Here is a 27,523-nt window from a genome sequence, read left to right as displayed (position 1 = left end):
TGGAACAGTATAATGTAGTTCTCAGTTTCCTCTCAACTTAAGCTCTGGCTTGAGTGCCAGGCTCCTGGGCACTTACTGACTACTCAAATATGTATATAAATACATACAGTCAGTAATTTGGATTCAAGCCTGAGGCCCCAGGACTGTGTGACTTGAAAATCCCTTCTCTTTCCAACACATAGTCCTTGCCCATAGTCCTCCAAAGTGGATAAACTAAGTGATTCCATTGCATGGAAACCATGACTTTGACAGAGGAAGCAGAAAAAGATGCTTTTGCCTTTGGGAGAAGTGCTCATCCAAACACTGGGAAGGTGGACTGACCCTCACTGAGTTGGCAGGCGCCCCAGTGAGCAGTGCGTGAGCAGGCAAACCAAGGGGTCAAAGTCTTGTGGACTTTGCAGTATAGGCTCTCCTTTCTACACAGTCCAGGATCAGTAGTTAAAAAGTCAGCACCCAGAGCCAGAAACTGTCACACATTGGAAATACAATTATAAACCATAGTATCTCATTGGAGAAGAATTTGGCAATAAATCAAAATTATAAAATGCATGTAGCCTTTAAAAAATTTTAGATATATTTATTTTGTTTTATATTGTATGAACATTTTGCCTACATGTATGTATGTGTACTATGTGCATGTCTAGTGCCCATGGAGGTCAAATGAAGGCATAGGATCCCCTGGAACTGGAGTTAAAAACAGTTGTGAGCCAACATGTGGGTGCTGGGAACTGACCCCAGATCCCTTGTAAGAACAGCAAGCCATCTTTCTAGCTCCTGCAAGTGGTCTCTAAACCAGCACTTTCACCACGGAAGTGTGTTTACAGGTACACAAGCATATATGCCCAAAGGAAAGTAAATACCATGTTTACACTTGCTTTGCCCGCAGTAACGAGTATTGGTTAACAATGTGAATGTCAGTGGTATGAACTCAATACTGTGCAGTCCTTTAAACATGAAACTTTTATCTATCTTCTTATATGAGACTTTTGCCAAGATAAATATTTTAGTTAGGAAAAAAATGTGTTTATGTTAATTTAAAAAAAAAACAGCAAAAAGTATTACCAGGTGGTGAGTTAGCTCAACAGATAAAAGCACTTGCAGCCTGCTGCTGAGCCTGACCCCTGAGTTCAATTCCCAGAACCTATGCAAAGGTAGCAGGAGAGAACCGATGGCATGTGTGCTGTGGCATACATGCACCCACACATATCATACATCTATACGCACACTAATAATAAATTAAGACCTACATATGCACATTTGTGTATACATACACTATTCCAGAAGATTTCACAGGAAAGCTGCAGCAGTGATTACCTCCAAGAGGGAAAAGAGAAATACTTTCATTGTCTATCTTTTATATCATTTGAGTCTTTTATTAGTTTATATCACCTTGTCACAGCTAATACACTAACTGATACTTAAACTTACTGTGTAAAGAGCCTTGAGATTTTGACTTTTAATTTCATCCTTTAATTTCAGATTTATGAAAAACATAGTATAAAAAAATACCTTTTATCCTTCACCAGTTTTTTTTTTATTTTGCTCTGTTTCTGAGCTTCTCTTTTTATGTTTTTATGTATGCATATAACTATTTTTACTTTTGGAGAGTCTATTGGAGACATTATGATCCACTGAATAATTCAAGGCATGTTTCCTAAAAACAAGAATGTTCTCTTCACCACAGTGCAGTGATCAAAATCAGGAAATGTAATTTTGTCACAATTCAGTGTCTAACTCTTAGCTGATGTTCATATTTTATCAGTTGTTCCAGTAATATCCAAAGCAATTTTCCCCTTACTCTTGATTCAAACTAGAAGTGTGCCACGCATTTACTTGTCACATCTCCTTAACACCCTACAATCTGGAATATGCTACTCAGCCGTGCTTTGTTTTCTCGAGCAGGCCCTGTGCAGTTATGTTTGTAGACTGTCTTCTAGTTCCAGCCTTCACTGCTCTGGCTGAGGTTCAGGTTCTGGACTGGGGCTGCCATACGTGCTGCTGTGCCTTCCTCCCTGTGTCCTAGCAGGAGGCCCTGCTGGCCTCTGGGTTCTCAGTCTTGGGGCTGCTCTGTGTCTCCTTCAAGCCATGTGTGCTGCCCTTTAGTCCAACTGGGATCCCTAAGCTCGCCCTTTTCTCTCAGTACCTTGCCCAGCAACATTAAGATCCACCCACGAATGTCACATTTTGTGGATTTCTAAAAATGTTCAGGGGTGCTATACACAGAGATTCCCAGTTGCCTGCTTCTTATAAATGGCTGACAAAGAGTATGCAATGGTTTTGTTTTGCATATCTCATCTTCCCAATAGACTATGAACTCCGTCTTTACCGTATGAAGCAGAGCCCTCAATCAGATCAAAGGACCTATTCTAGAAACTTCACAGCAGTTCAGAAAACTCTCACATTTTAAATTTCCTCCAGAATTGCTCTTGTTTCCCAAATCTGTATTAACTTAGGTTCTCTGGTAAAAGAGATCTAATCAGACATGAAAGATAAATATGATAGAAATTGAGATTGAGAGAGAGATTTACTGTTAGGTATCTGTTCACTTATGCATTTATAGAGGCTGAGAAGTCTGCTCTCTGCAGCTGACAGACAGGAGACCTAGGAAAGACAGTGGCACAGTTTTCAGCTGGAGTCTAAAGGCCCGAGGACCAAGAGAGCTGATGGGATCAAGTCCAGTCTAAACCCAAAGGCAGGAAATTTGGTGCTCCAGCTCGGATACAGACAAGAGAATAAACTGTGGTTTTGTTGTTTTGCATCATGTTTTATTCTCTTCAGATCTTTAATAGGCTGGGGAGGGAAAATTCTTTAAGCAATCCACTAATTAGAAGGTTAATTTCACCTAGAAATGCCCGTGTAGACCTCTCTAAAATACCCTTTTAGTTAAGCCTTTGGGCACCTTGTGGCCCAGTCACAAGTCGATAGTGAAGTTAACCGTCACAAGCATGTATCAGTTTGCTCTAGAATTGGTGGTTCTAATTTTAATAACTTGGCTTTAGTGTTCATGAACTCCCTGTGCTGTAAAGTTATCATTTTTCCCTTTGAAATTAAGAATTGGTTTGTGGGGAAGTACTCTGAGGCTATGTAAATATACTGTCCCTTAGATTGTAACTGCTGGTTTCAGCATCTACTGATAATGTTCTAACGTCACCCCTTCTACTTGTATGCCTTGACACTGTCCTGCAGGAGAAACTCCTTCTCATGCTTGTCTTTAGTTGCATCATGCTGGGTGTTTACTGTGTCCCATGAATTAAAATCTGTCACTGGCATCACTTCTTTTTATGCCAGTTTCTTAGGTGGTTCCAGGGGGCCCATTCAATCTGCCGTTCTTTGAGCACTTCTCTACTTTCTGGTTCCACAAGATACTCTAGATTCATCTTGTGGTTCTTTTAGTCTGTGAAGATTTCAGTTCATTTCCATGGAGTCTTGGATCCTATCAGGTAAGAATGGTATTTGCACACCTACATCCGGGTGTTATTCCTTCTTGGCATCTTGAGTATACAGTTAGGAAATGCACATGCATACTGTTACTTCCTCTCTCCTTTCTCTACTCCATAGTCCATGATTCCTCCAATTCCAGTTCAAACCTACTTGTTTTCCCCCTATGTCTCATGTTTATTTCATAATATCAAATATAATCCACTTTTAAAATCCCCCCCCCAAACTTTTAAAAATCCCAATGCTTTAAAAGTTGCAAGTCTCTTAACTGTAAGCACATATAAATAGCAAAACCAAGTTAGATCCATTCAATATATTATGGTACCAAGTAGAGATTCTTGTTCCAAAAGGGAAAAGACAAGGCCATAGCAATGAACAGTCACACCAAAGCAAAATCAAACCCAGCAAGGACAACATTCAAACTTGCAGTTCCAGCAGTGGCTGGTGTCTAAGACTTGAACTGCATTCTTCTGGGCTCCTAAGAGCTTTGGTAGCAAAGTCCTTTTAGGAATGTTTAATCTTGTAATGTCCCTTAGTTTAAATATCATGATATAGGTTTACCAACACTTAACCTCTAATATGATCTCAATCGGTGTTATATAATAAAACATTCTATTTACAATGATAAATAGAAAAAAGAAGGCCACAAATTTCTATTTAATATGTGAACAACAATATTCTTAACAGAAAGGACAAAAAAAGTCATGTCCATTATAACCCTTATTTCTGTTGCCAATCACATGATCTTAAGCTGGTATTTATAACTACATTCTTCTACCCATTCTGTATTTCCTCTGCTCTCATCAAGCATTTCAGTGAGTCTTGGCTCGTTATCTGGAGGAGTGACATTTACTTTCATTCCTGAAGGGTCTGGGCTATTTATCACCTGCCTGGATTGGGTTGTTGTAGTTTCTTATTGACTTTAGTCACAGGACTTGGTAACAAGGTGTGCTAAAAGATCTTCTGCATTTCTGACAGTCCAGTTTCCCTTTGTTAGTCTGGATCAGTCAACACCTCCACCTCTTGTTGTTACTCCTTTCTTAGCCAGTTGATTCAAAGCCATCAGGAGCCCAAAATCAGGAGAAGTCTTGACTTCCAATTCAATGGGGTATTTGTTGTGCCTCCTGACAGAAGCATTCTTCACTCTGGAACCAAAACTTCTAGGCCTGCCAAACACAAGCTTGTAGAAACAGGAAGCAAAAGTGTTCCTAGTGAGCCACTAGGGGTGACAGTGAGTGGAACCATTTTTATTTTCATTCCTCAATTCCTGGATCTGTGAATCCTGGTTATAAGAGGAAGAGTACCTTATAATGGGCTCTGATTTAAGAAGTATACAGCCTTCTGGAGAATCCTACCCCAGCCCTATAGGCTATTGCCACCCAACTGGTATTCTAACTGTATCTTTATTTTTTACTTTTCTTTCTTATTTAATATATTTTAATTAAAATACAATTATAACATTTTCCCCCTTTCCCTTTCCTCCCTTCAACCCCTCCCATGTGTCTCTCTAGAATCCCTCCCCTGCCCCCATCTCCATCTCAAATTAATAGCCTCTTTTTCTTTATTATTGAGAGAGAGAGAGAGAGAGAGAGAGAGAGAGAGAGAGAGAGAGAGAGAGATGGATGGATGCACAAATATATAAATACAATCTGCTGAGTCTATTTTGTTGTTTGTGTGTATACCATTTCAGGGCAACTCTTGTACCTAAGGATCAGGGACCATCCTGGAAGATTATAAGAGCCAGAAGACCAGAAAGTCTGCTGTGAGACTAGAAATGGCTGCCTGAACAAGACCTAAACAATGCCAATATCAGTAGACATGCTAATGGAGAAAGGGCGGAGGGAGATTTCACAGAGTTCCACCACTAGACAAAGAACTACAGGCAACTAATGACTGCTGAGAGAGAGAATTAGTCTCATTCAGGGACAAGCCCCTAAGTGCTTACTCAGCCCCACGTATTTTGAAGCCGTGTTCTCCAGCATTGAAAATAGTGTCTCAGATTTGAGTTGGAGTAGGTACCTTTTTTATTTTTCCTGGCTTTGAAGTTCCTCACATAAAGAGAGGAACCGATTATTTTCTGTGGGGACATGAATATATGGCCCATCTTTTAAGTATTAGATGACACTTTGTTGTATTTTATCCCTCCTGTTATAAATTTGGCATGCCCACCAACCTGCAGAGGCAGATGTAGGCACAGCTTTTGTCATCACGCACTGCTACGAGTTGTGTAGACTTGTGTATGGACGGGGCCACCCTTAAAGGCCCCGGCCACCCCAGATTCTCTCTGTCTTATTTCTTCTCTCTGTCTTTTTCATTCTCTCTGTTTCCCAGTCTCTCTAGCTCTCTCTCATGTTCCCACTCCAAGGCATCCTTCTGCTCTCTCCTCCCTCCCCCAATAAACCTACATTAGATCTGTTGCATGGCATGATCTCTTAGCAACTCACCTTGGCCTTTTCTGCCACTTTATCATTACACCTCCCCTTCACTTTTGACACTTAGAAGCTAACAGACAACAAAAGCTAGAATTAACCATATAAATAGGGGAAAATGATGTTAGATGATTTGAGGCTGTTCATATCATACCTGATAACCTGAATTTTGTCTGTAAGCAGGGTACAAAACAATTCCTGAAAGAAAGAGATGTGCTAGAGATTCAGCCATTCATTATTGGTTTTATTCACTAAATATCTAACCTTTCCTTGGTAATACAGACTATATTACATGCCGAAGGTAAAACAGTAAACAGGGCAGTTATAGCCTCTGTTCCCCTAAAAACTATTTGTCAGAACCACCATGAGGGAAACAAACAGGTGTGAGTTTTGAGATGGAGAAAGAATTGTGTGTTCGAGGCCAGACCATACAGTGATGGAGTGCTGGTGTGACATGGACCGCTGTCTGGATGTTACATTGGCAAGATTGTGGCTTCCTGCTGAAATGTTTGAAGACCAGGCATTTCTAGTAGCTGTGTGTTTTCAGGACACATTTGGTGATATGTGGAAAGTAGATCAGAAGGAGTGACAGTAGTCACATCATGACAGTACCTGTGATAGAGATAGGCAATGCCTGGGACTTCAAGTTCTTAACACCATTCACTGCCAAGTCACTTGATCGTAGGAGAGAAGGTGAATCCTACTGATTTGATTTGAATTTCTTTTTGTTAGGAAGCTGAGACAGATTTTCATGGAATTTATTATGATAAAGCTCTGTCTCTAGGGTTTCTATGGAATTTATTGTCCACAGTCCTAAGACAAAAAGTCCATAATCAAGGTATGAGCAGAACCAAGCTCTCTCTGACAACCCTTTCTAGGCTCTTCTAGCTTCGGTGCAGGTAGATAGATGGTAGAGGTAGATGGTATTTGTTTCCTTGACCTGTGCTACCTCACATGGCCCTGTGTCCACATGTGAGTGACATTTCCCCTTCTTTAAAGTCCACCCTAATGAGCTCATCTTGATTACATCTGCAGAAGCCCTGTTTCCAAATATGATCTTATTACAGGACAGTTAGGACTTCCTAATATATTGTTTGGGGAACACAGTTCAATTCCCCACATTAATGCCTTGTAATTTTTTTTCATTTGTTTGTTTTCCAAAGCTGCTATCTATTTTTCTAACAGTTATTGTTTTTTTTTTCATTTTCAAATGAACAGTTTATTGTTTACACATAAAAAGTGGGGAAACAGCTCATAGAAAATGAAATCTAACAACTGAACAATCCAGCTCTAAATAATGCCACCAGTGTCCAGAGGCAGAGTTCACTTAGAGTGGGTAAATTCCCTGCTGGGAAAAAGACAGCAAGTAGATGCCAGCTCTGCAGCAGGTGCTCCTGGAGATGGACAGAGGCTAACTGGCCATGCCTCGGTTGTACTTAGTCAAGTCAATCAGGATACTGAACACTCAGCAGTCACCTAAGTCAGAGCAGCCAGGGGCAGGAGATCTTGGTAGGAGATGTGATCACTGGAAAGCTCCCTTGTTGCTAGAGTTCATAGTTCATGTGCTTTGAAGTACATTAGAGAGCAGTGTCTGCAGTTACTCCTTTTTTGTCTTGTACTCAGTGTAAATAATTAAAAAAAAATTTATCCCTTGTATTTGGTAAGTTTTCATATTCAGTTCAGTTTCCCCTTAAAATAATTGAAATTTCTCTATCTATAATTTCTATTTTCACACCCTTCATTAAGCATCTTATTGTTCTCTTTGACTATAAAACTTGTTGCTCATTCTTGGTGTCCAGACACATCAAATTTAAACTTACTCCCCCAGGTTTCCAGAGACTATCATGTCACATCATCTGTGCTCTGTGAATATAGTAACGTGGCATTCTTGCCACCTTCCCCTCTGCCTGCACACACATGCCTGTGCACACCTTGTGTGTAGGCTGTAGACATGCTCTGCTGTGACTGGTCTGAAGGGGCTGCTGCATCTTGACTGACTGCTGCAGATGGCCCTATATTCAAGTGATGTGAGTGAATGGGCTAGAATACTTGTAACAACAACAAAATATTTCAGAGCTCGTGGATATTGTACATGTGTCTTCCAACAGTATTGTCTTTATATCTTCTCTGTTGCCACACATTAGTTAAAAATGTTTTAGAGCTTTTGTTTCATTTAGAAATGAATGAAGCCGGGCGGTGGTGGCGCACGCCTTTAATCCCAGCACTCGGGAGGCAGAGCCAGGCAGATCTCTGTGAGTTCGAGGCCAGCCTGGGCTACCAAGTGAGTTCCAGGAAAGGTGCAAAGCTACACAGAGAAACCCTGTCTCGAAAAACCAAAAAAAAAAAAAAAAAAAAAAAAAAAAAGAAATGAATGAAAATATCTAGTCGTTTCAATAAATATTTTTATTTACATTTTAAAGAACTATTTAAGCTATTTTTGAATGGTTGGTTTTAACTTTTGAGATACAATTTCATGTAACCCAGGCTGTCCTCAAGCTCACTATGACCAGAGACTCCTGGTCGTCCTGCCTTCTCTTTCCAAGACCTGAGATTACAGGGGTGTGCCTTGTCCAGCTAATTTTAATTTAATTTAAGACGTACGTGTGTGTGTGTGTGTGTGTGTGTGTGTGTGTGTGTGTGTGTGTGTATTATTGATATATAATCCAGGATGGCCTCAGACTCCAACAGTCTTCCTGTCTCAGCCTCAGCTGGGATTAAAGGTGTGTGCCACCATGCCCTGTCTTATTAAGCTATTTTAATGATTGGGAGAGTTCTGAGGGGGAAAATGTGAGTGAAAATCATAATACTGGTGTTGGAGATTGAGTATCAAGTAGGACTCCACAGAGAAACTGGTTCTCAGACTTTTGAAGAATGAGGGGGAGTCTGCTGAGTGTGGGGCAGGAAGGGGACCAGGATGAAGGGATTCCAGGTAGTGAAACTCGGGGAAAAAAACATGAAGGCAAAGACCTAGATAGATGATGGGAGAAGCGCTCATGAACAGAAGTGGTATTGGTTGTTAGGAGTCAAGTCAAGAGGACCAGACCTTGTGTGCTTGGGAATAGAGTTTGTCTGTGACTTTAGGATTCCTCATTGGAAGGTTTGTTTGTTTGTTTGTTTTGGGGTTTTTTTGGGTTTTCTTTTTGTGTGTGTGTGTGTGTGTGTGTGTGTGTGTGTGTATGTGATAATCTTTGCTACTATAGTCATGGTTTTATTCTCTTTCCTGTTATACTCTGTTGTTATGATTTATTTACAGTACTTTGTTTTTATTTTTCCTCTTTTAATTTCCAGGGTTCAACCCCTTCCTTGTAGTCTACAAAGTAGACACTTTGTCATAACAGGTTTACACACAAAGATCATAGGAATGCTTTCATTATTCTTTTGGAGCAGGGTGTCTTCTAGTGTAATTACTGCAGATCCTCCCCAGGGAAGTCCTGAAAGGGCCTAACTACATTACTTTTCTGTTCGAGGCACCATTTCAGGCATCTGAAATGGCAAGTTGATGTTAGAGTGTGTAATGGCACCATCTAGTGGTTATTTTGAAATCTAACCAAGTTTAGAGTCATTTGATAACCAGCTTACAATTTCAAAAGTAACTTTCTATCATTTTTGCAAATTGCTGAAGCATTTATTTAATATCCTATTATGTTGAGCCTCTGAAACAGTCTTCAAGTCAACAGATAGAATAAATATTATGATTATAAATAGCATGGTTTATAAAGAAATGATTTCTACATTTTATACCTTTTTGAAACAAGGTAACCCAGGCTGCCCTTGATCTCTTGATCTCCTGCTTCTGCCTCCCAAGTGCTGGAGTTGTTGGTATAAGCCCCCACATCTGCTACTGTGCACTTATTTTAATTATATCCTGAAGATATGATGCTTAGCGATTTAATTAAACAAAATATTTATTTTGAACTAATACAGAATTTCAGAGACTATTCCATTTGTGGCCGTAAGAACTATTCAGTGAGAAAGTGCATTATTAAATACAGTGAGGATGAGATAACACACTGTCACATACACTATTGCTTATGCCTCTGAGTCAGAGTATCAAGCTCATGAGGTAACTTTTTCCTTAACAGCCTGTTGCTCCTTTTCATTTTTTTTCTATTTGGGCAGTTTTGAAAACTAAACAACCCCGTCTTTCTCAGTTCCTTGGTCATGCCTTCTGAGCATGTCTTACATATTTACAGATCTAACCAGAGAGACCCGAGTGCTGAATCCTACTTTTTATTTCTTTGTGGGTTTTTTAAATATATATTCTTGTGGGGAGGGTTTATGTACTTGCTCTTGGAGACCAAAGGGGAGGATATTGAAGTCCTTGGATTGAGAGGTATAGTCACTTGTGAGCCACTTGTCATGAGTCTGGAAACTGAACTCTGGTCCTTTGTGAGAACCATACACAATCTTAACCACTGAGCCCATCTCCCCAGCTTCACATTCGTGGGTCTTTAAATGTAAGTTGTATAGATAGAAAACTTGTTGGTGACTTGCAGTCGATTAACAAGGAATGACATTGTGATCATTTAGTCTATTCCTCATCTATGGAGGCTATTGAGTAGGGGCAGTATTAATAAAAATAAAAACACTTGGTAAAGAATCTATGCTCACCTGCAATCCCAGTACTACTTTGGGTAGAGGCAGGAGTATAAGGAATGGAAGGCCAACCTTGGCTACATAGTTCAAGGCCAGCCTGGGCTGCCAGAGACCCTGTCTTAAAACATACAAACAAATATCACTTTCAGGCATAGCATAATAGAAGTATAAAATTAATTGCTGTTTTTTGAAAAAAATGGGAAAGCACTTATTTGGGGTGCTAGAGGGGTATAATTATTACCACTGAACAGCTGGAGAGGCTGGAGCACCAGGAGGGTATAGTTTTCACAAGGTCTCCCCGCTGTTAAGTTAGTAATGTGAACTCTCAGGCCTAGATGTGAAGGACCCGAAAGTCAGTGCTTTTGCTGTCAGTGGGAAAACCACAATAGAAGAATGCACAGGAAACCTCACTGGTTGATAACTCTTATTTAAATACATGCCAACTACTTGATAAAAATCTTGGTACTTATTTGTTTCCACTCTTAATTATAGCTGACAACTTCCATCTTAAAGGAAGGAAGTTTTAAAAACTTGCTGTTCAGGCCCTAATGCTTATTTCTCCTTGTCCATTGGCTATAAACAGCGGGGTTCTTAGAGACAAACTACCCATGGGCCAGCATTTTGCCTGTGTGAGCCTTCTTCATTCAACTCTTGAAAGTGAGACACAATCTTCCCTCCATATTCACAGATGTGGTATCCTTACAACCAGCCAACTGCAGATTAAAAATGTAAGGGCTATTTAGATAGCATATAACTTGTATGAAGAGTTATTATAGCCTACAGATTATGGAGAATGATATACCTAGGCTTTACACAGATCTAGGACATTTTATACAAGGTACTTAAGCATCCACAGATTTTGTTATTTGTGAGGGCTCCTAGACCCAATCTCCAATGGATGTTGAAAGATGGCTGTATTTGCCTGTGCCTTTCAGCAGATAGAGTGATTTGATAACAATCACTTGAGCATAAACAGTTAAGCTCTGGTTTGTACACACTTAGAGGTATGGGTTACTGTGCAAATAGAATGTGTGGGGTTTCTATGTTTTTATATTAAATTTTTGTGCAGGTTTATCATCCCTATTTACAATTTCAGTCATGGAGCTTTTGCTAATTTTACTTTGTTCCCATGGCTTCTTCTGACCTGCCTCCTCATTCACCCATCCCTATCACCCCACTGTCTGTATATGAGGATAAACACGCCATGTGCTGTATAATACCTTGCCATGCATGCATATACTTACTTGTCAAATGTATGAATAGATAAACATACTTAAATATGATCCCATACAAAAATTGGATCATATTACATATACCTTAAAAATATAGAAACTTCCCTGAGAGTCCTTCTCACTGATTTGTAAGCTGTGTGTCCAGGGTGTTTTCTGTAGTGTTTCTCATAGTAGCAGGAGGGAAGGAAGGTCACTGAATAAATTGTGCTGTATCTACACCACAGGATTCTAGGCAGTCACTCCAAAAAACAATTTGATTTAGACCAAAAGTGTCTCCTCTACCATTCTCTGTTATGGATTTTACTGTGTTTATTTCTTTACTGACAATTTAGTGAGACTTCTAGAGGGAGATGAAATAAATGTGAACAGGCCTCTTTGTAATTGAAAATCCAGTGAAGTAAAATCGAAGACCTGATTTAGCTTCTATTTCTTATCCTGCTAGAGCTGTGAGGGTTTCTCCAACTTTTTCCTCTTCTTGCTTGACCTTCTGTATGGAAACAGGAAATCCACAGCCTTCTAAGTGTTAAGTTCTCCTTGCCTGAATTTTAAATCCTTGGTCTTTTTCACTAGTGACATCCAAAGGGTACCACATCAGCTATGGTCTCTACTATTAGTTGGTTTGTTTTCGTTTTTTGTTTTGGGTTTTGTTTTTTGTTTGTTTTGTTTTGAGCTTCACTACATAGCTCAGGCTGGCCTCCAACTCACAGCAATCCTCCTGCCTCAGGCTTAAGAGAGCTGCCTGACTCAAACATAGTCTTTGGGTTTTTGTTTGTATGTTTATTTTTAAGACAGAGTCTCACTCTGTAGCCTAAGCTGTCCTGGAACTCGCTGGCTTTAAAATCACAGCAATCCTTCTGCCTCAGCCTCTTAGGAAATGGGACTACAGACACTAGCCACTATACCCAGCTGTAATGTGGTCTTTAAAAGTAAACTGAGAACTGATGAATTATCAGATCAGAAACAGTTTCTGGAACATTTAAGCCTATTTTATAATAAATTAAGAGGAAAGAACCCACCCCACCTACCTTTTGTTCTTGCTTCTGTGCAGATTTGAGAAAGGACGCATCTACACATTCATTGGAGAAGTGGTCGTTTCTGTGAACCCCTACAAGGTGCTGAACATCTATGGAAGGGACACAGTTGAGCAGTATAAAGGTCGTGAGCTGTATGAGAGACCTCCTCATCTTTTTGCTATTGCTGACGCTGCTTACAAGGCTATGAAGAGGCGATCAAAAGACACCTGTATTATGATATCAGGTATTTGGAGGGGGTCCTGGTTCCAATGTCAAAAGTTATTTAATTTTTTTTTTTTTTACTCAGAAATTCACACAGTTGATGAGTTTTTGGTTTTTTTTTAAGCTTAGAAACCTAAGGTACTTTATAGGGCCCAGAAAAGTAATGAACACTAAATACTAAAGTATTTCTACCCTGTTTGATCATCCTCTAGTCTTGATTTTGGAGGCTGAGGCAGGAGGATTGCTCGAACTCTCAGGAGTTCAAGACCACCCTTAACAACATAACAAGACCTCAGCTCATAAAAAGAGTACATATTATACTTACATGCCTTTTGGTCATTTGTAGACTGAGCCAGCATAGGATATGATTCCTCCTATCTGAAGCACACAAAAAATAACAAGTAAAATGACACAAAAAAGATGTTAACAGAGTGAAACAAAGAAAATGATGCACTTACATGCCAAATGTGAGAGGGGTGAACTCAAAGTCAGACTGGAGTTTGGAAGTCGGCGCTCTGGCGCAGAGGTGGGAATGGGCTTCCTGAGCTTGGACCTGAGCCTTTTGGAGGAGAGGATGAGCTGTGGCCCACATGCTCAGAACGGGAGCCTAGCAACTCACACAGTGCTGAGTACTTTGCAGCATCTCACCTAGTAAAATGAGGACAAGGAAAATACCTTCTCCCTGGCCCAGGATGGCCTCTCAAGATGTGGGAATCTCTGTGGGTGCTAATCATACTTCCCATTTACTTTAGTGGCTTTGTGCTTTTCAAAATATTCTTATGACCATTATTTTATTTTGGTTATCAAAATAACTTTAAGTGGTATGTAGCATAGTTATTTTTCTACTTTACAGATAAGAATGTTAAGGATCAGAAGATTAAATAACTTCATGTTGGAATTAGAGAATTATAGCCCAGGACTAAACTGTTTTTTTTTTTAATAACTAAAACATTTTTAAAATTTAAAAAGTTAACCAGTTACACGAATTTATGAATGAAAAAAAAAGTCCTTTACTCTTTTTTTCATACGTTGTATTTTTATCATTTATCAGTGTGTTTTATTGTTTATCATCCCCAAGTCCCTCCCTTCCAATTCTTCTCACCACCACCATTTCCTCCTCCCAACTTCATGTCTTTTTTTTTTTAACTCACCAAATCTAGTTGATATTAGACACCTTTATACACGTGTGTAGGGCCATCCCTTGAAGGATGGTCAACCTACCAGGAGCCACACCCCTGAAAAAAAGCTGATGTTCTTTCCCCCAGGTAGCCATCAACTGTTGGTAGCTCCTCAGCCAGGGGTGGGCCTTGGGAGCTCCTTTTCCTTCCATGCTAGAATGTTGACAGGCATGAATCTCATGTAGGGTCTGCTGCAGGGAACCATAGCTACTTATTGTGAGATATGAGTATGAGGGCCCTCTCGTGTTTTAAAGACAGTTTCACAGCAGTCCTCCCTAACTTCTGGCCCTTCAAATCCTTCCACCTTCTCCTACAATGCTTCTTGAGCTTTGTGATATAGATACCCCACTTATGGTTAAGCCCTGCACAGACCCTTATTCTCTGCACTTAGACCAGTTGTGAGTATCTGTGTTAACCACTGTCATTACAAAAAGAAATTTCTCTGATGAGGACTGAGAGCTGCATTAGTCTATGGGTATAAAGATAAGTGTTTAGAAGGCAGTTTGAGGCTATGTCCATAAAAGTAATAGTAGTAGATTCCCCTAGGCCTATGACCTCCCCAGCCACAGGTTCTTGGCTAAGTTTACAGAACCAGGCATGAGTTTCCTCCTGTGGCATGGGCCTTAAGTCCAGTCAGATAGTAGTTGGTTAACCCCATAACATTTGTGCCATTATTGTAGCTCAGAGGGTAAAACTATTGATGAACACCAAATATCAGCAGCCTACATAGCACCTTCTGGGTACTATGAAAGCAAGCAAGCAAGCAGAGAGAAAGCTTCCAGTTTAGTACCAGCTTGATTTCTACATCTCTAGTGACCAAAGTATATAGTATCTTCAGCAGTAGGGTCTTACTATCAAGTCTTAGTGAGCAACCATGTGCAATGGCAAGACCTGTATTTTTTTGTCGGGGGAGGTTCCTCTAGGACCCATCTGACTTGGGAAAAATTCACTTGTTCTTGAATGTCTTGTCCCTCAACATTCCAGAAGTAGCAGATGGTTAGTGTGTGTCCTTTTGCATATTTTCTGTCTCTGTGTAGGTACATAGAGTCACACGTGCATAAATAAGTAAAAATACAGAATTGTAATCATATACTGCTATCACAAAGTTAGTTTTTCCATTTAGCAGTGTATAGTGAACACATTTTCACTAGGGCTTCTATAGAACTAGCACATTCTCTTTAGCAATTCCATTATGTAATCAACTCTTTTTATCTAATTCTTTATCGATCTATTAGCCCAATTTTAGTCCTAACACATAGTGTAATCTGTAAAAAATAGTTTTAAAGCCTTGGGAGATTGATACATTTGGTTATACTACATTTAAAAATTCCCTTGGGAGAAAGTTTAGTAAGTGAAGTTTTGGTGTTTAAACAAGTAGAAGGAACTTGTAAATCTTTCCCTCCAATACTATCACTTGTACCCATTGTCACACTTTCCATGATGCCTAGTGTCTCAAACATGGTGTTATCTTTTTTCACTAAAATTATTGTAATTTTCGGAGGTTAAGATTTTTGTTTTTCTTTCTTTCCTTTTTTATACTAAGAGACTGGATCTAACTGGTTTCAGAAATCCTTGTGCTCAAGCTACCTTTCTCAGCCTTCTGGGTCTCTGGACCTGTGAGCACCTGACTCTAATTTTTGTAATCAATTACTTTATTCCCATTAAATTTAAAATAAGTTTTCTGTAGAAAATAAGGTTATATGAATGTAGCTGTAGCTACTGTTTGGATCAGCACCTTACTTCAGCTATACTTAGGAGTGATTGCTTAGTCTAAGGAACTAGTCTAACACAATTTACTCCCTGATATATTTTTCCTTAACAAATATTGATTTGTAATTTATAATTTTGCTTCTATCATTTTTTAAGACGTGTTCATGTCTATTAGAAGCAGCTGAGGACAAAATAACTTAATAAAAAAACAGGGAAGGGAGAGGAGGAGAGAAAGAGAAGGAGGGGGAAGGTGGAAGAAAATGTAACATACAATTTTAAATGAATAACCATCAAAGGTTTAAACTATTCTGTTGACAATGAGCTTACTCCTGGCTTACCTTACGATATTAAAATCGTGCATAATTCTTCCCTCCAGGGGAAAGTGGAGCTGGTAAAACAGAGGCCAGTAAGTACATCATGCAGTATATCGCCGCCATCACCAACCCCAGCCAGAGAGCAGAGATAGAAAGGTAAGGGATCAGGGACACAGATTGGCTGGGCTGGGCATCGTGTGCAGAATGGGCTAGGCCTAAATTGACAGTCATCAAGCATTTTTTTAATGTGTAAATTGCTTTGATTTTCACATTGTATATTGTCTTTCTGCTTTTCTTCTATTGCTGTATCAATTTCCAGATTTACCAAGTTAAAAAAATATTAAAACTACTTTGGAAGAGTTGGAAGTGTCCTGGTTCCAGCCAGATTTCAACTTCAGCAGAGTACTGGAATTTACACAGCTTGACTTTATTGTTCAAGCCTCTGCAGGTTCCTTGCTCTGTTTTTAAAAATTGTGCTCTGAGTGAAATGGGGCCCTGGAAGGTAGACCCATGACTTCCCATTGCTATCACAACCATAACCCACTGATGCTGGGAGCCAAAGTAAGGTTCCTGTGCAAAAGAGTCTCATACTGCACTGTACTGGGTTCGCAGTCAGATGAGTAGCATAGTTAATTGTTCTGTGCTGTGTGAGGCACCAGAACAGTGCCTGGCATACAGTGTTTGCTTAACAAATATGTAAAAAATGAATGAGTGGTTATTTTGTTTTTTAATGAAGCAACATAACTGGTTTCTTATGTGGTACAGCCTTTTCCTGGTTGACTGCTTTAAAGTTGAATATTAGTTCACTGATGAGTCACAATTCATCTGTACATCACAGGCAGCTTGACAGCTCAAATCTAGGGTGCTGGGTGATGTGAAGAAAGAGAATTTAGATTTGATGATACTCTGTGGATTTTGCATTTTTATCATAACTGGATTACCCAGTCAAAAGAATCCTTTTAAAAATTTGTGACATATTCCCACTTCTGATTTTTCATTTTGCAGTCTAATTTGAGAGTGAACATTTGATCAAATTTTTATCATTTCTTTTGGACCCCAGGAGAATAGCTAGCTGAGAACTAAATTACTTTCATTTCTATACAGCAGATAAGGCTTATGTAAACTTACTGTCTTTCTGGAGCATATCGGGCCATCATCTAGTGGTTTCCTTTGTCAGCAAGCAGTTCCTACACACATGCCTTTGTGAAGCCTACAGTCGTGTGTGGGCAGCAGTTTGAAGGGTTCATTGCAGGGTTAGTGGCAGAGACGATGATCCACTGATCAGGTCATGTCAGAGGCCAGGTTATTCCTGCAGGTGGGACTGTGTGAGAGGACTCTTGTCAGCGAAAAAGAAACAAAGAGAGAATGAATAGAATGAAGTGAAGCTTTATCCAGTTTTTTAAATGTCTTCATCTCTGAAATTTTTTCAAATAACTTTGACATATTTTTGTTAGAGTGAAGAATATGTTGCTGAAGTCAAACTGTGTTTTGGAAGCTTTTGGAAATGCCAAAACCAATCGTAATGACAATTCAAGCAGGTTTGGAAAATACATGGATATCAACTTTGACTTCAAGGGAGACCCTATTGGGGGACATATCAATAACTATTTGCTGGAAAAGGTAAATGTGCTAGTTTTCTAGGGTGATGCTTGTGAGAGCTGAATGTTTAAAAATACTATTTGTGAAATTTTATTTATTGTTTTAAAGTGTGTTTAATCCTATTATCCCTCTTCAAGTTTGCCTTCCATGGTAAGAAGCTGTCTTCCTATGTTCTCTTATGAGCACTTAGCTGTGGTTCTCAAACCTTCCTAATGCTGTGGCCCTTTTAATTCAGTTCCTCATGTTATAGTGACCCACAACCATAAAATTATTTCATTACTACTTTATAACTGCAATTTTGCTACTGTTATTAATCATAATCTGAAACACGGGATATCTGATATGCAACCCCTGCGAGAGGATCGTTCAACCCCCAAAGGTTGAGAACCACTGACTTGTTATATCAAGTTAGAAAACGTTAGACTTTGTCAATGCAGGTTTGAGGTGTGTATGGAACAGGAAGAATGTATGACAACTTCTGGGTAAGGTGTAACTCAAATCAATTAAATCTCTCTCTCCCTCACACCCTCCTTTCCCCTGGGTGACTAAGGCTGGCATGTAACTCACCATCCTCATGCCTTAGCTTTCTAAGAGTTGAGGTTACAGGAGTGTACCATCATGCCCAGCTTTCAGACCTAGACTTTTTTATGTTACCATCCCTCTAGCCAGTTTGCTTGTAACTAACTTGAAATTTTCCTCCCTGGTTTCTGTTTGCTTGCTGCTATATAAGGTATATAACTGGCTGCAGCAGGACACAGGCATTCCTTTTCTTGGTCCAGTTAAGCCATGCTCAACTCGGGTTCCCTATCCCGGTGACCCCACAGCATCATATGGCACTGTAATTTATCTGTTACATCAAGGCTGACTATTTAGGAAATAAGTGCTTTATCAGAGTCAGTTGGACAGAAACAAGAGATGCCAAGTATTACCCATCTCTTCTCCATAATGTTTCGTGATTCTGCTGTGTGGAATATTTAATCAAAAAGAACACTTGAATGAGCACACATGTTGAGCAGTCTCTTTGGAGAGTCTAAACAGAGTCCCAAGGGCCTGATCATGTTGACTGATTTTATTATAGGATATGAGGCATTGCTCTTTGAAACGCCAGCAGACTCTGGACAAGGGAATGTTGAGAATGTTCCTCCCTAGCATTCCTTTCCATTCTCCCCCTTAGTTCCTACCACTTGCACATACTATCTTTAGACTCCAGGGTGAACAAACAAGGCTTCATTCCTCATGAATGTTAAGGCACCCCCATTTTAAGTAATATAAAGAATTATCAAAATAGTGCCAGGAAAACCATAGAGAGACCCATCTCTGATAAGCTTTGACCATAGATTTTTTTTTTTAAATGCACTGTGAATACAAGATTCTCTAAGAAAGTTGCTTCCATGTCATTTATACCTACATTTCAGATTAACCATTTTTTAAAAAATATTTTTTCTTAGTCTCGTGTGATTGTGCAACAGCCGGGAGAACGAAGCTTCCATTCTTTTTATCAGGTTAGTCATCAGCTCCTTATGCAGAGAATTGATCATTTGCCTGGTCATGCTGAGAAACCTTTCTCCTGTACTCTCATCTGTCCTATGCCTCTCTGGCTTTCCTTGTCTCCAAACAAATTACATGTATGTACAGGCATGAACACATCCTACCCCACCTAAGAGACTGAGTGTGAGCACTATGAGAGCTGGTGGGTGGCCAGCCAACTGAATGCTCCCAGGCTGGGCATCACCTGCATTTCCTCAAAGTGGAGGAACAGTGTAATGACCATGAGAGCTTTTGCTATGGCACCTTCTAGATGTGTTGATTTCCTTTTCTTTTGACTTGAGTTACTACTCCTGTACTTGAGAGTTCTCGAGATGAGAATGTAAATTTGGTTGCGTCACTCTTGATAGGTGTAGGGTAATATGATTACTTTAAAAACAAAAGCAGGATTTATAAATTCAAAGAAGAATTATCCTCTATGCTGTCAACACTCAAAACAAATCATCTTTTGGGAATGTTGTTGGAGTTTGAAACAAACTCTTAAATAGCCCTCCTGCTATTTGGCACATCTGCTCTTATAGAGCAAGTTGATGTTAATATGGTCTTTGAAGCTCAAAGTGATGTAAACTAAGACTACTAAATAGGCTGTTGACCTAAGTAAGTTACGTTTGGGATTTTAAAGAATTAAAACTATGGGGTTGGGGAGCTATCTCAGTTGATAAGATGCCTACTGTGAGTTCAGTTCCCAGAACCTGAATTAAAAAAAAAAAAAAAGGATTAGTGGTGTCCATGTCCAGTCCTAGTGCTGGGTAGGCAGAGACAGTCCTGGGGGCTGCTGGCTCCAGGCCAATTTAAAAAACAGTAAACGGAACCCGAGTAATGACACACAGCCAAAATTGACCTCTATGCACATACCAGCAGAAACACACATGCAATGACACATTTAAAACTATGAGTTAAAAGGATTGATTTCTGTGTAACTGTCTTTGAAGGTGATTAACGGTGACCGTACAGTTGAATACAACATTGTTTGTTTAGGAAACTGTTCTAGTCAATGCCATTCAAGTTCTGGTATGTTTGATAAGAAATAATCATTCTTTAAGGCCTGATAACTGTACATTTGAAGTAAGCCAGAGCTTACTGTTCAGTGCAGAACCCCTCCTGAAGGCATGCTCTATAGCACAAAAGGGTAACAACTTTGTTTCTGTTGACAGTTTGCTAGATTTCAGATAAACCATTTCTCTATGAAATAAAAGAATTGTTTATGGCCGGGCGGTGGTGGCGCACGCCTTTAATCCCAGCACTCGGGAGGCAGAGCCAGGCGGATCTTTGTGAGTTCGAGGCCAGCCTGGACTACCAAGTGAGTCCCAGGAAAGGCGCAAAGCTACACAGAGAAACCCTGTCTCGAAAAACCAAAAAAAAAAAAAAAAGAAAAAAAAAGAAAAGAAAAGAAAAGAATTGTTTATTTCAAGAACTTAAGCTTTTGCCAGTGTCTTTCCCAGTTGGATGAAGTTACTGAGAAGTATCGTCAGTCTGTGTGAGAGTCACAGCCGTCAATCACACTCTTTTCTGACGGTGACAGTTGAGGAAAAGCTGTGCAGCACGTGGGACTCCACGTGACTGTCAGTTGATGCCTCTTCTCCAGAATGTTGACTTTTCTAAATTCAGCAGCGTAACACTGCTGAGCAACAAGCACCTCAGGCAGGGATTCTCTTACGGGCGATGACATTCTGAGCAAGAACTTTCTAGACCAATTTTGTTGTGAATGAGCTGAGACATTTTAAGTGATATTCCTCATAACTCTATAACACTCTGCCTATCTATATATATAGAAGCCATTTATCTATAAGTGAGAACAACAGCAACAAAATAAAACAAAATCCAAAATCTCCTTAAAGCATCTAACAGAAGGACCTAAACGTATAAAGCCTGGACAATGAGTAGGAACTAGATCACTACTAAGTTAGAATATTTGACATTTGGGAGATCAGCATTTGCTTTGACAGTGGATTAGTCAGGAAGAACTAATTCCCAGAGGGACAGAACCAGAAGAATGACTGTTTGCTAAAACAGTATTTGTTAGATTGGCTTACACGACGTTTTCTGGGTAGTCCAGCACTGGCTGTCTTCGTGCTGGAGACTGGAGAGGCTGAGAACCCAAGAGCTGCCCAGCCCCTGGGACTGGGTGCCTCAGCAGTCCCTGTCTGGGGCTGAAGGCCTGAAAACTCCTGGAACTGCTGTCTTCCTTGGAAGTGAGAAGAAACTGAGTTCTGGTGCCAGCAAAGGAATACAGCAGCAGTGGTTGTGGCTGCAGCAGCAACAAAGTGGATGAGTGGACCGGCAAGACACAAAAATGAAATTCAAAGCTCTTCCCTTGGACCTCCTTTTATCTAGGCTGCCACTCACAGGCCCTGCCCACACTTAGGGTGGTCTTCTCAATTCAAAGAGTCTGATCAAGGGGATCTCTCACAGGGGTACCCAGCAGCTTATCTTTAGTTGATTCCAGTGCCACCAAGTTGACAACTCCGATGAGCCATCACAGCAGTTTAATTTAAATTGAATATTTTCCAGCTGCTCCAGGGAGGTTCTGAGCAGATGCTGCACTCTCTACACCTGCAGAAGTCCCTTTCATCCTACAACTACATCCGTGGGGGGGCACAGCTGAAGGTAAGTTTCTTCTTTGAGAACGGAGAGGAGGCAGAAGGAACACGAGCTGTTCACCCAGGCCCTCTGCTGCCCTCAGGCAGAGGAGTGTCCTCTGCTCTGCTTTTCAAAATTTCAGTCCAAAATGTATTCCACCACTGAACTGAGCACCTGGCTAAATAACCTTGCGTGACTGTATTGTCCTCATCTAGCAGAAAAGTTCCTCTCCCCGTGTTCAGGGTTTTCTCTTAATATTTGATCTGACTTCATTTAGCTGAAACCATAAAAACACTGAGGACTAGAAAGCCTTCCTCATAAGAGTTGGTGTGATTTGGCCAAAGGCATGTTGCTATGACAAAATTAAAAAGCACTTTGATTTTCTCCCCACTTTTTTCTTGTTGGTTTTTCAAGACAGGGTTTCTCTGTGTATCCCTTGCTGTCCTGAAATTCACTCTGTTGACCAGGCTGGCCTCAAACTCAGAGATCCACAGTTTCTGCCTCCCTAGTGTTGGGATTAAAGGTATGCACCGCCACCACCCAGTTTCCCATTATTTTTAAATATTGATTGTGATTATCCTAGAAATAATTTTGTGGCCCTTGGGTTTTCTTTGTAGTCATCTTTCCAAAGGACCCCTGTTTTCCCTTCCCTTGGATGCAGGCACTTGCATACACATCTGCAGGCCCTATTTTCTTGCTCCTATTTAAATGAGTTTTCTTCTACTGGTCTCACAGCCAGTTTAACAATGTGGTGGCTGGTGAGAGTGTAGGAAGAAGTAAATGTGGTGGTGTCCTAGTCTGCTGGAAGCGAGGTATAGAAATGCAGGCGCTATGGCAGGCCTGGGTCACGGTTTCAATTGTTGCCTCCGGACGAGTAAGAGTATGCATATTTGGACCCCGAAGTTCTGTATTTTTAACTCTTCTGTAGTAAAAAGTGCACTGCCAACAGGGTACAGTGGCGCATGCATGTAACCTAAGTATCCAAAAGGTTGAGACAGGAAGATGCTGAATCCACCTGAACCACACAGCCAGACCCAGCTCAAACAAGAAAAAGCACTCGTGATTTTAGTTGGATGATGCATAAAAAGATCTCTGTCAGAAAAAAGATGTGGGAAGTGTTTTTATTTAAATTATTATTCCATTTATGCTAGTTATACCCTTATTACTGGCTTAGCAGTATTTTTATTGCTGTTCCTAGAAATAAATGATACTTAGGTTTTGTAGTTAATTTTCTATTATTTGGCATTTAGGTTATGCTACCTTTTTCTACTTTTCTAAGAGTGGAAATGTTTGGCTGAAAATGAATTAAAAATAAAACAGTAGAAGGCAATGGTCCAACTTTCTCAGCATTGCCAGAAATACTTAAATATAGAGAAAGGATTATGAAATCAACACTTACAGCTAGGAGCTGGCCTATTCCTTTACAATCAGACTATCATCTTATTGCCAAAATTACTTCAGGCCAAGTCATGTAGCTTATTACTAAGTATTAAGTTAATATTTGAACTTCTTTCTAAATAAAATTCATCTTTGGTATTGTTTTTATTGGTTTTCCATTTGGACTTTTCCCCCCTTCCTTTCTGACAAAAACAAAGAATTTGTGCTCATACTCAGAACCTAAGCTAGAGGCTGGCTCAGTGGCTGGAGAGGTGGCTCAGCAGTTAAGAGCACTGGCTGCTCTTGTGGAGAACCCTCATTTGATTCCCAGCACCTACATGGCAGGTCAGAAACCATCTGTTACTCCAGCTTCAGGGGATCCAGTATTCTCTTTTGGCCTCCATGAGCACCAGGAACACACATGATACACAAACATAAGTGCAGGCAAAACACCCATACACTTAATTCAAAACAAAACAAGCACCAAAATACCCTAAGATACATGCTTAAATTCTACCATGTAGAGATGATAATTAGTAATGGCTTGCAACAAAATCATACAACAAATCCTACTTAAACATATGTTTATTATATAACAACATAATCACTTCCTCCATACAAATTAAGTATGATTTTAATATTCATAAAATATTACGTGTATTTTAATTAATCTTAGGATGTAGGACTCATGAACAATTAAGATACCTTGGGTCACAAGAAAAAGAAAATCCAGGTAGAGTTTCCTGAACAGTAAGGAATTCACTAACCCTGTATGACAGCAAGTGCTGGGATGGTCACTCCAGTGCCTCAGGAACATTGCTAGAGACCTAGGTGGGGTTCATGGGTTTTCAAACTTACAGCCCTGCTTCACTCAGTAAACTGGCTTGTTCTCTTGGTCTGCTTTTGTCGTGGTCTCAAAATGTCATCAGCAGTCTCCAGTATTCACAGGCAAAAGAAATCTGGTTTTGCCACTTTATACACATGTCTCCCTAGAGCCCCTCCCCTTACACAGCCCCCATGTGCTTTTCCTCATACCTCCTTGATCACAGTAGCATCATATGCTTGTGGCTGACCACTCACTTGATGAGGGAAGAAAACATGTGTCTTAGGGTTCTGTTGCTGTGATTAACACCATGACCAAAAGCGACTTAAGGAGGTAAAGGGTTTATTTCAGCTTCCAGCTTGTAGTCCATCATCCAGGAAAGTCAGAATAGAAACTCGGGCAGTGCACACGGCCATGAAGGAGTGCTGCTTACAGACTTGCTCTCCATGGCTTGCTCAGCCTGTTCTCTTAGACACCTCAGGATCACCTGCCTAGAAGTGGCGTCACCACAATGGTCTTTGCCCCCAAATCAATCACTTATTAAGAAAATGCCCACAGGTTCAACCACAGGCCATTCTTTCTCAGCTGCAGTTCCCTTTTCTCGGATAACTCTAGTTTGTGTCAAGTTGCCTATAAACTATCCAGGATAATGGCCGTGATCAGTTTAGAACCATGAAGCCCCCAGAGGCTAGGAGCAAGCCAATCAGGGATGAGCTCCAAGAGGACTAAACAAATCTTGTTCTATTAGCAATAATGAAATAGTAGAGGAATGGCTGTCAGAAAACAGCCCGCAATTTATTTTTATGGGACAGAACTACAGTCTCAACATGGAGTTTATAATGGCAGTATCTGATATTTTAGTATTTTCTGGTATGGTAGAGACCAGACAACAACCTATAAGAAGTGTGTTACTCTGTCTTTGTAATTCATGAGAAAATTGAGGCTCAATAAGGTTGAGCGTCCATCCCATAGTGAGAAAACACTGATGGGGATAGGAGCTTGACTGGTTGTGCCTGAGACACAAAGGAACGTGTGCTCCTCAGGCAGAGAAGGTTTGCTTTTGTATGTCGTTCCTTAGTAAGCAAGCATCAGACCAGGGCACTCTCCAGGCAAGAGGAGCAACTTGCTAAGAAAAGGGTTAGTCCAGAGCTGCTTCTGGGAAAACTTGTAATATAAGTAGTTGCCACTCTTTACTGTGGAATCTGTTGGCACACTATCCATCCAAGCAGTGGCATATCTCCCGGGGCTACAGATTCATCATTGAGCTCCTCTGTGTAGCTGGAGAGTTTTCTCTCCGGGTTCCACCAAGCCCCAGCAGTTCCATAGCCCACTTATAAAATAAACACACCGACTCTTATGTTATTTAAACTGTTTGGCCATTAGCTCAGGCCTATCATTGTCTAGCTCTTACTCTTATATTTAGCCCATTTTTATTAATCTATGCTTTGCCACGTGGCTCATGGCTTACTGGTACCTTACATCTTCCTTGTCCTGGTGGCGGCTCCCGGCAGTCTCCCCTCTGCCTTCCTGTTCCCTCAATTTTCCTCTCTGTTAGTCCCGCCTATACTTCCTGTCTGGCTACTGGCCAATCAGTGTTTTATTTATATAGAGCAATATCCACAGCACCTCTGCTCCAGTTAGAAGCTATATCTTACCAGACAGACACTTACCACATGAGAAGAAATAATAATGAAGTATGGTCCTGGACTATTTAATAGCTTGCTAAGTGGCTGCAGCTGGTGGCTTTGCTCTGGGTTCTACTTTCCCTCACCTGGGAAATAAGAAGCCTGGTTCTATGGTGTGAAAGCTGTTGCCAGCCTACACAAGAGGACCTGTGGGAGAGCTGCAAATGCAGTAACCACCCATGGACTTTAGAAGTTCCCACATTCAACATTTTCACGTGTGACCGCCTCTATGGAACATAGAGCTGTGATCTTCTGTGAGCCAACTCAGGACAGAAGCTTCCAGAAGAGTTCATGGTGCTTATTTTAAGTGACAACTCTCACACACAAATAGGCCTCATGCATCTAAATGTTTCTACCATAAAGTAATTTTTTTTAATATTTATCTCCCTCAAAGTAACTTACTACAGAGGCATCAAGACTTTGGCTAAACACTTCTGTTTCATGATTAATGCTCATGTGAAATGTCTGTGACTTAAGATCTTCATGTCCATGTCTAGTGTTCCATCAATGATGCTGCCGAGTTCAAAGTCGTAGCCGATGCCATGAAAGTAATTGGATTCAAACCTGAGGAGATTCAAACAGTATATAAAATTTTGGCTGCTATTCTTCACTTGGTGAGTAAGGACTCTCAAAGTACATTATATCCCTGTGGAAGTAGGGTACTGTTCCAGAAGATTTTGTTCCTTGTCAAAAGTAATTTATTTTATGAAAATTTCACTTGTGTTCTGAAAAATGTGCTCTGATTTTCTTCATCATTTTATATTTTGAGAGGTTCTCCAAACCACTACAGGTTTGGAGCCCGTGCTCAGTTCATTGTACTGTGAGAGCCACAGACCTTGAACTCAGCACCGAGCCTAATGGTGATGCCTCTGAAGCAGATGGCTGTAAGTGGCCTCCAAGGCACAGCCAGATCATCTGAGGCCAGCACGTAGACCAGAATGGCAGAAAGTATCTGTGAACATGACTACTTAAAAATATAGACCCTCCTTCAAAAATGTATGCTAGATGGAAGGATAGACACATGTATGGAAAAGAGGAAAAGGAAGTGCTAGGCTTTCACATCTGACACGCTGTGGAGGAAGGTAGGTATAAGCAAGGTCACTTGAATTCATGATCTGTCAGACGTTCACTGGAAATGGTGTCTTGTGTTTTCGTTTTTGATATAGGGAAATTTAAAGTTTATAGTAGATGGTGACACGCCACTCATTGAGAATGGCAAGGTTGTGTCTGTCATAGCAGAATTGCTCTCTACTAAGACAGACATGGTGGAGAAAGCCCTTCTGTACCGGACGGTGGCCACAGGCCGTGACATCATCGACAAGCAGCACACGGAACAGGAAGCTAGCTACGGCAGAGACGCCTTTGCCAAGGTGAGACTGAACTTGGTCCGTGGATTGCAGCCTAAGTGAAATCCCGTGAGGATGTGTTCAGACATCCCTGACAGTGGGCTAAGGGTTTTTAGAAACAGACTTTCTGGCTCCTGCCTCTGAGTATCACTGCTGGAAAAGCAAACTAGACCAACTGGGGATGAGAGAGTCAATGCTTCTACCTCGGCAGGTCTGGCACCACTTTACCTCCCCTGCCTCATTTTCTGCTGTCTTCAGCCATTTTTACGTATTCCAACATATTCATCGTTTCTCAAGCCTCATGAGTTCTTCACCCCTTTCTGCTTCTAACCACAGGGTCTGCACATGCCATTTCTCTGCTTGGGTTGTTCCTCTCTTCCCATCTTGCTCTGTTTAGTCATCCTGCTGGCTCAGGCCAAGGGTCTCTTCTTCAGAG

General features: G+C 40.6%; 1 protein-coding gene across 2 annotated transcripts in view; it reads left to right on the top strand.

Moving 5' to 3' along the window:
• Nucleotides 1-27,523, top strand: part of Myo1d (myosin ID) — a 307,146-nt gene that overhangs the window by 73,876 nt on the left and 205,747 nt on the right. Inside the window, exons 2-8 of one of the 2 annotated variants that reach the window (XM_059271332.1) lie at nt 12,744-12,952; nt 16,195-16,288; nt 17,587-17,752; nt 19,180-19,233; nt 21,788-21,883; nt 26,239-26,355; nt 26,908-27,111. In XM_059271332.1, coding sequence (XP_059127315.1) covers nt 12,744-12,952; nt 16,195-16,288; nt 17,587-17,752; nt 19,180-19,233; nt 21,788-21,883; nt 26,239-26,355; nt 26,908-27,111 — 940 coding nt within the window. The remainder of the gene's footprint in view (nt 1-12,743; nt 12,953-16,194; nt 16,289-17,586; nt 17,753-19,179; nt 19,234-21,787; nt 21,884-26,238; nt 26,356-26,907; nt 27,112-27,523) is intronic. The other variant, XM_059271334.1, reaches the window with a different exon arrangement.

Source organism: Peromyscus eremicus, chromosome 8a, assembly GCF_949786415.1.
Source record: "Peromyscus eremicus chromosome 8a, PerEre_H2_v1, whole genome shotgun sequence".
NCBI classification, from domain to species: Eukaryota; Metazoa; Chordata; class Mammalia; order Rodentia; family Cricetidae; genus Peromyscus; species Peromyscus eremicus.
This window is presented reverse-complemented; position numbering and strand designations above follow the sequence as displayed.